At 38.8% G+C, this 9,238-nt stretch overlaps 1 protein-coding gene across 1 annotated transcript in view; it reads right to left on the bottom strand.

The window, feature by feature from the left end:
- The window catches only part of LOC107464155 (putative disease resistance protein At3g14460), a 5,585-nt gene extending 2,968 nt beyond the window's left edge, over positions 1-2,617 (bottom strand). The window contains 2 exon segments of the mRNA XM_052254630.1: positions 1-3; positions 5-2,617. The exon segment at positions 1-3 is cut by the window's left edge and continues 612 nt beyond it. Of these exon segments, the coding sequence (XP_052110590.1) occupies positions 1-3; positions 5-2,476 (2,475 nt within the window). The 5' untranslated portion in view covers positions 2,477-2,617.
- Between the last annotated feature and the right edge of the window lie 6,621 nt (positions 2,618-9,238).

The raw sequence follows: 9,238 nt of genomic DNA, 5'->3' as shown, positions 1-9,238 counted from the left end.
GAAATGATGCATTGCTTTTGTTGTAAAACTCTAAATCAATTTTCTCCAACCCATCAAGATTAGAAAACTTCAGATGCTGTAAAGAGGGTAACTGTCCCAATGAAGGAAGCTTACAACAATTCATACAACGATCCAGACTCAATTTGGTCATATGGGAGTAGCATGAAAGGCCTAACCAATCTGGGAATGTTTCACCCCGATAACCCACAATTGATAACTTTTTCAAGTTTTGATGAGGTTGTAACTTGCCAAGTATATCTCTTTCAGTTTGAACATCATCAATGTCACCATCTGGAAGCCAATTCAATTCTAAAGTGTTGATGTGCTTCTTGTTACCCATCTTTGCCTCCAAAACTTCACCACTATTCTTAACATTCTCCAACTTGGAAATGCAAAATGAGCCATGGAGATTGTCCAGCGTTCCCAGTTCTCTTATCCCATTTTCTTCATGCTCGCCCACGATATAATAACTTAAGAAGTTTAGATGCTTTAACTTGCTCATTCCCTTCGGCATCTCTTTCAGACGAGAAGCTCCTCGAATATCAAGGTGACGCAGGTTCACAAGATCTTTCATGCGGCGGGGAAGCATATCTAATTCATCACAATTCCTCAACTTCAAAGTTTGGAGATTGTATAATTTAGATATTGACTCGGGCAATGTCACAATAGGTGTGTCAGACAGATTCAAATAACGCAAATGAATTAATTCACCTATTGAATCAAGCAATGACTCTATAGAAGAGCGTTGAAATGACAAAACTCTTAAACACCCTAATTGTTGTTGTAAGAGCCAAGAATCGCTTTCAATATCAATTGATTGACGACGGCGAAGCAAAGTAAAATCTAAAAATGTTCTCAGGTGTACTGCTCCATTATAGGCCTCTCGAAATAATTTGATGCTATCCTCAAATTTTGTAACATATGACAAATGACGAGTTTTGTTGTCTATCATGCATCGATTGCCAAATTCTTTAAGTTTGAAATAGAATTTCCCAGCAAAAAATGTTGCTAGATCGCGCATAAGATCATGCATTATAAATAACTTTCTGTTAGTACTAACAGGTTGAAAAAACGACCTTGCAACTAATTCATCAAAATATGCACAACCAATATTTTCTAAGGTGCTGTTTTCCTTTGGTTGTAAAAGATCTTCAGCCATCCATAACAAAATTAATTCGTCTTTGTCAAATTCATAATCCTCTGGATACAGTGAACAATAAACAAAACATCGCTTTAAATGTGAAGGAAGATAGTGATAACTAACTCTTAATGCAGGACTGACATCTTCCGAGAGTTCCCAAATTTTACTATCAAGTACAATCTCCCAATCTCCTTCATTATACTTATTGCGCAACAAACCCCCAAGTGTCTTCACAGCCAAAGGTACCCCCTTACACTTTTGAACAATTTTTCTACCAATTGGCTCTAAAATTGCATATTGTTTAGAACCAGAAGAAATGGATGAATGCTTCAAAAACACTTTCCAACAATCTTCCTCCGACAATAAACTTAGTGGGTAATGTAGACTGTTAGGTGCGAACACAGAAGCAACATTTCCGCTACGGGTTGTTAGGAGAATCTTACTCCCGTTATTCCCATAGTGAAAAGGTTTTAGAAAATTCTCCCACATGTCTGGTTGCTCATCCCAGACATCATCTAAAACAACAATAAAGGTCTTGCCTGTCAACTTCTTCTTCAAATCAGTCTGAAGTGAATCAAAGTTATCTGTGTTATAGGGAGAAGAATCTATTGCCCCTATTATTGTCCTTGTAACATGAACTGGGTCAGGATTTTCAGCAACACACACCCATGCTCTGGTGTCAAATTTTCCCATGACTTTGGCATCATTGTAAACCAATTGAGCCAAAGTAGTTTTTCCTATCCCGCCCATACCCACAATGGGAATCACAGTTACATGTGATTCAACATCGCAGGTATCATCTAACAGCAATTTGATTATGTTCTCCTTGTCTTCGTCCCGACCAACTACGTCAGAACTAATAACGAGAGATGTGGATGGAATTCTCCAAGATGTGTCCAACTTGGCACTCTTTTCCAGTCCAAGTTTACCTTTTCGTCGTACAAGAGATTCTAGTTTGCCAACTATTTTTTCAATGACATTGACATCCCTGTCTTCAATAATTGAATCAACAGGGCGAGACCAGGAAGAAGAGTTACCTGGAGTGGCAGTGACAGCTTTAGTGGAGAGTTCATCGAGAAAGTCATCAGCCATGTAGAGAGCATCTTGGAGATCAACAAGCCACTTCTTCACTCTATCGTTACGGAACTGCTTCAGCTCAGCATCATCAAGCACAGGTTCAACATCACACAGAATTTCATCCAACCTTTCAAGCAACTCCAGGACAGAGTCATTTCCTTCCAGAACAGAGTCATCTTCAAGTATTGAAGATAGCTTCTTTGAAATAGCATCAACAAAAGAAGAGAGGTAAGCTCCACCTTCAAGTTTTGAAGCCATGATTCTAAATCAAGTGCAGCAGATGATGAGAAAAGAATGAAAAGGGTTGAGAGAAGTTGTTGTAGCTAGATCTATGTAAAGTATTCAGTTCTCTGGGTTTTCTCAAGCAAAAGGAATCTCAAGTGTTTTCCGTTTGCAGAGCACAAATAGGGTTTTTTTCGAAATAAAAAAAAATTCATATTTCTCCCAAAACCATTTTTAAACTTTAAATATAAATATTTTTTTTTAAAATAAAATACGACTTATATTTTAAAAATTTTTTATTAGATATGGCTTATTCCGGTGTACACGGTGTATTTCTAGAGAGAATGATAATAATTGTTATTGTTAAACATGGCTTATTTTTTTTTTGTACTCCGTACTCAGAGAGAATGAGAGAAGGAGAGAGCGGGAACGAGTGTTTGAGGGCGAAACACAATGAGAATGGCGGCCATGCTGTCAGAAGAGATAAGGGGGAGAGTGTGGGTGGGGGTGCATCCGGTGCCAAGGAGGGTTTTTCACGGGAGGATTTTTCAAAGTCTACAAAGATCTCCTTTAGAGATAAAGTCATTGGTCCAGAGAAATCGAAAGCCTTTGCACTTGCAGGATCTCTATCTGGGGATAGTATAGCGACAGTGGTGGGCAAGCAGGGCGATCCCCAACCCTCCATGTGTAAACTTCACCGAAGAAGCCAAGCTTTGTTTGGCAGAGCCTTATCGAGAAGCTTTGGTGATAAAGGTTCTTGATAAAAATTATAGTTACACAGCTCTTTCACACAAGCTTCGGATGGTTTGGCGCATCAAAGGTGGCTTTGATCTGCTTGATGTGGGATTTGGGTACTTCATGGTAAAATTCGATGCAGGTGAAGATCGTGAGAAGGTCATGCTTGGTGGCCCGTGGTTGATTGAGGGACACTACGTTGCTGTAAAACCGTGGGATATAGATTTTTGGCCATGTGAGGAATCCTTCGGGTCTACACTTGTATGGGTTCGGATTTCGGAGCTCCCAATCTGGTGCTATCAGGAACAAGCCATGATGCGTATTGCTTCTGCAATAGGAGTTCCCATCAAAGTGGACTTAGCCACTAAGTTGGCTACAGTGCCACATCCTGAGACCAAAATTCACAATTCAAATGAAGTAGAACCTGATGTGGTAGGTGGCGTTACTGGCGAGAATCCTGCACCGAGTTTACAAAAGGATTTAGAGGCTAATAATTTGGAAGGAAATAATGTTGAGGAGGCTTGCATGCATGATGAACCAGGCTGGGAGCAAGTTGTGAGGAAAGGTAAAACCAAGCTGGGCCAGAAGCAATCTAACAAGGTCCAAAGAGGCACTAAACCCAGAACCGATTCGGATAGAGTAATCAGGCCCACCATCCACTTCTCTCACACGAGTGGATCCAGCTCTTATCGCGCCAGGGTCGGGTCACGAGTCAAGGTCGGACACAGCGCTTTCCGTGTTGGTGAGACGTCGATCTCCTCAACCCGACACACCCCAGGGCCTTGCGGGTCCTCTCTCCGGAAACGACCAAGGCCCGGGTCCCTACAGAGCTCGCCAGTTGAGAAGAATGGAGGCACGGTGGTGGAAGCATCGTCATGTCTTCCTGTAACCGTGAAGGAGGATGTTACCGTGGCGGCTCTATTGGTGAAGGAAGGCGCATTGCCGGCTGTTATTGCGTCGGTATGCGAGAATAAGGAGACATTCCATGGAGATCCGGTTATCACCCTATTGGTATAGTGGAGGCGTCAGGACATAAGGGGGGTATCTGGTTCCTTTCTGCAATGCAGGGTGTTCACTGCAAATGGGTTGATGCTTTCGATCAGTGTGTTACAGTTGAGGTTCAGGTAAATAATGTGATTTGAAGGTGCAGTGGTATCTATGGTAGTCCTCAATTTAATACCAGAGTTCTGCTATGGGATTATCTTGTTACTCAGTCTTCGTCTTTCTGCGGGCCATGGATTGTTCTTGGTGATTTTAATGAAGTACTATTCTCTCATGAATCTAAGGGTTGCCTCTTCTCGAGTTGTCATGCAGATCGGCTTGCTACATCTCTAGGGGATAGTAATCTGTTTGACTTGAAGACTATTGGAAGACGGTTTTCTTGGTACAGAAGGGTTAAAAATGGTGTTGAGGTGGCGAAAAAACTTGACCGGGTCTGTATCAATAGTGGTTGGCTATCTCTCTTTCCAGAGGCTTATGCAGAAATTTTAAATAGGCTTCAGTCTGATCATTGTCCTATCCTAGTGCGCTGTGCAGGTCGTCCCCAACCGAAAAAGAATAGACCTTTTCGGTTTATTGCGGCTTGGGCAACTCATCCGGAGTACAGAAATATTGTGAACCAGTTATGGCAGGCTGGCTACAGAGAGATGCATGGCAAGCTTTCAGAAGTGCAGAAGAACTCTTTAGAGTTTAATTCTAAAGTATTCGGCAACATTTTCGTTAGGAAATGCAAATTGGAGAGACAGATTAATTTTCTTCAGAAGCGACTTGAAGTAATGGAGGATTTGTCTATGCGGCAAAAAGAAAAACAACTGATTGAGAAATTTAATAACACGCTTGTGCAGGAGGAACTTCTATGGTTTCAAAAATCTAGAGAGCAGTAGGTAAAATTTGGGGATAGAAATACCAAATTCTTTCATGTCCAGACTCTTGTGCGGAGAAAACATAATAAGATTCATGGTCTCTTTCTTCAAGATGGGGTATGTGAAACGGACCCGGATGTCCTTAGAAGGGAAGCTGAATCCTTTTATAAACACCTTTTCTGCCAGTCGGAGGATGTAGACTTAGGTTGTCTTGGTGATGTGCCGCTACCTTCCCTGAATGATGAAGCCTGTTGTAGCCTCACAGCGCCAGTTACTTTGGAAGAAGTTAAGTCGGGCGTTTTCAGTATGCATTCTTTTAAGGCGCCGGGCCCTGATGGGTTTCAAGCTTTATTCTTTAAAGAATACTGGGAGATTGTTGGTTTTGATGTTTGGACTATGGTTCGTCATGCGTTCTCTGGTTTGGATATGGATCCAAGGATGATGGAAACTCTTGTGGTTCTTATTCCGAAGGTAGAAAACCCGATTTCCATGAAGGATTTCCGACCAATTAGTCTCTGTAATGTGGTTTACAAAGTTATAACGAAGGTCCTAGTCAATAGACTTCGTCCCCATCTCAAAGAGATTATTGGGCCCCTTCAATGAGGGTTTATCCCGGGGAGAGGAACCCCAGACAACATCATTGTAGCACAAGAGGTTCTCCATTTCATGAAAAAGACAAAGTCAAAGAAAGGCACCTTGGCCTTTAAGATTGATCTAGAGAAAGCGTACGATAGAGTGGATTGGGGATTCCTGAAACAAACCCTGGTGAGTTTTGGCTTTCCTCCTCTGACAGTCAATCTGATTATGTGTTGTGTCACTGCTTCCTCACTGTCTATCCTCTGGAATGGGGATAGATTAAATAGCTTCACTCCGAGCAGGGGTCTTAGACAAGGAGATCCTATATCACCGTATCTGTTTGTGTTGTGTATGGAGAGATTGTCTTGTTCTATTAATCAGCAAGTTGATAAGGGCTTGTGGAAGCCGGTTGCGATTTCTAGAGGGGGTCCAAGAATTTCTCATTTGATGTTTGCCGATGATTTGCTTCTTTTCTGTAAAGCTGAAAAACAGCAAGTTCAAACTGTAATGGTAGCTTTGGAAAATTTCTGCAAAGCCTCTGGGATGAAGGTTAATGTGGAGAAATCTAAAGCTCTATGCTCTAGGAATGTTTCAGCAACAAGAAAAGTGATTTTCACTGGAGTCTCCTCCATCAGATTTGTCCAGAACTTGGGCAAGTATTTAGGGGTGAACCTTAATCACTCTCGGGTGACACGCGCAACTTTCAATGATGTTCTGGACAAGATTTGGGGAAGGCTAGCCAGCTGGAAAGGGAGATTGCTTAATAAGGCAGGTAGACTCTGTTTGCTCAACTCGGTAGTGACTGCGATTCCTACTTATCGTATGCAAGTATCTCTCTTCCCTAAAAAGGTGAGTAGACTTTGTTTGCTCAATTCGGTAATGACTGTGATTCCTACTTACCACATGCAAGTATCTCTCTTCCCTAAAGGGGTAACTAATAAGATAGAATCCATGATGCGAAACTTTCTATGGAAGGGTCAAGCTGATGGTAGAGGCCTGAATCTAGTTAACTGGAAAGTGTTGGTCACCCCTAAGAAGTTTGGAGGTCTGGGAATTAGAGATCCTTTTTGTGCCAATATTGCTCTTCTTGGAAAACTAGTTTGGCAACTTTTTCACCATCCCGATAAGCTATGGGTTCAACTGTTGACGGAGAAATACCATTCTTCTAAGGATGATTGTTTCAGTCGGTCTCAAGGAAGGGGATCTTATGTTTGGAAGAGTATATGTCGAGCTTGGGATATCCTGAAGGAAGGTTTTATTTGGTGCATTGGGGATTTGGAACAGAACTTTTGGTTTTCTAAATGGAGAAGAGAGGGGCGACTGTGTCAGGAGATGGATTATGTTCACATTTCTGATTCGGATCTCAGGATCTTGGACCTTTGGTCATCTGGACAGTGGAACCTTGAGAATATCTATTCTCCTCTGAATCAGTCTCTACAGAGCAACATTAACTCTTATAACCCAGATGTTCAAGCTGGTTCAGAGGTCGGTTGGTGTTGGACTGGTGCGGTTTCAAAGGTTTATGATGCTCATAGTGGTTATTTGTGGCTCAGTAAGAAGATGTTTAGTTGGGAGGATAGGGGTAATTGGCTTTGGCTTTGGCGTTAATATGTTCCAGAAAAGCACAAATTTTTGGCCTGGCTATGTCTTCGGGAGGCTCTTCCTACTACTGCATTTCGTTTTAGGAGGGGCATTTCGCACACGGATAGCTGTCCACGATGTTTCTCAGGTCAGGAATCGGTATTACATTGTATTCGGGATTGTCCAAAAGCCCAACTTGTTTGGCAAGCTTTAGGGATCTCCGATCAACCAGTGGATTTGATGAGTTGGTTCTTACATAATAGCAAACAGCGCCCCTTTAATGAGATTCTTTTCTGGTCTCTGGTGGATTTGGCGTTCGAGGAATAATGAGATCTTTCATCCTTTAAATAGTTAAAAATCGATTAAATCAATTTTTTTAATTGTGAAAATTTATTTTATTTTTCGAGTAAATCGTCAAGAAGTAAAAGGATATTTAATCAAATATATTTTGAGTTGCAACGACTGTCTATCCCCTCAACCATTAGTGGCTCTTGGATTCTCCCCTCAGTGGGTACCTTTAAGATTAATTGTGATGCTAGCTATCCTGGCAGTGGTGCTCGAGTTGGTTTTGCTTGTGTTAGCAGAGATTTGAAGGGAAGGTGGCAACGAGGCTGTCTGGGAACAATTGAGAGTCGTCGCATTTTGCAAGGAGAGTTGTTTGCTATTTGGAGAGGCTTTCTTTTAGCATGGGACTCGGGACAAAGAGACATTATATGTGAGACAGATTGTGTGGAGGCTTTTACTATTATCAATAATTTACAATATTGCTCTGGGTTTATTGATCCTTTGGTGTTAAAAATTCGAGATATCATGTCTTGGAAATAGCGTGCTGATCTTCGGTTGATCTTGAGAGATGCAAATACAGTAGCAGACATCATGGCAAAGACCGCAATGAGGACCCTTTCTCCCCAAGTGGAGCTTCCGTTGCCTTGGAAAGAATTTGAGAGTAGTATTCAGCGGACTGCCTTTCTTAAGCAGTTTCTTGTTTTTTTTCTCGTTCTTAGTTTTTGTTTATTTTCTTTTAAGTCACCAAAAAAAAACATGGCTTATTTTTTTAATTTATAATTAAAAAAACCTTAAAAAAGCTATGTTTGTTGTTTGTGTATTTTTGTGTACTTCTATATATTGTTTGTAGATCTATATACTATTTAGGGATATAATAATGGATTAAAAATATAGGATTAAAAAAAATTAAAAGAAATTCGCAGAGTTAGACGAACTCTATAATTTTTATAGAGTTCGCTGGTGGGTGCGGCAAACTTATTCTAAACAAAAAAATCGTATTTAAAAAATTAATGTTTAAAGATGGTTTTGGGAGAAATATGAATTTTTTTTTTATTTCTGAAAAAATCCGAGCACAAAAAATGAAGTAAAAATGTTCTTTGCTTTAGTAACTAGATTAAGGTCTGAGAGTTAAATTGATTATATAATATATAATATATTTAAAATACTATTAGATAATATGTAAGTTAATGTTAAATTTAGAAGTTAATTTATAAAAAATATTATACAATATATTTATTTGACAATTTATATATAATTTAATATTATTATTTAATAGAAAAATACAAAAAAATATAATTTTAATATAGAGAATAATTATATTTAACAGATACTTTGTAATTTAATTAAATAATTAATTATNTATATAATTATTTTTTATTTTTGTTTTTTAAATTTTTACTTTTGTCTTTTATTTTATTTTTTTAGGTTATATTTAAATATTATAGTACAATGATAAAGATGTTAGATGAAATATAAATATGAATATTATTAATATTTTGATAATTAAAAATGACATTCAATTTTTTTATTTTATTTTATTTCTTATGAATAATGACAACATGTATTTTTAATAATATTATTTGAATTAAATAATATTAAAAAATATAAATAGTTAAAAGAAAAAAAAGTGATATATAAGCGATAAAAATATTATATAACTAAGAATATAATGACATAAAAAATAGAAAAAATAATAAATACAATCATACAACATTTAGTACATACGTCTTTAGCAACTTAAAAAAAATTATGGTTATTA

Source organism: Arachis duranensis, chromosome 9, assembly GCF_000817695.3.
Source record: "Arachis duranensis cultivar V14167 chromosome 9, aradu.V14167.gnm2.J7QH, whole genome shotgun sequence".
NCBI classification, from domain to species: Eukaryota; Viridiplantae; Streptophyta; class Magnoliopsida; order Fabales; family Fabaceae; genus Arachis; species Arachis duranensis.
This window is presented reverse-complemented; position numbering and strand designations above follow the sequence as displayed.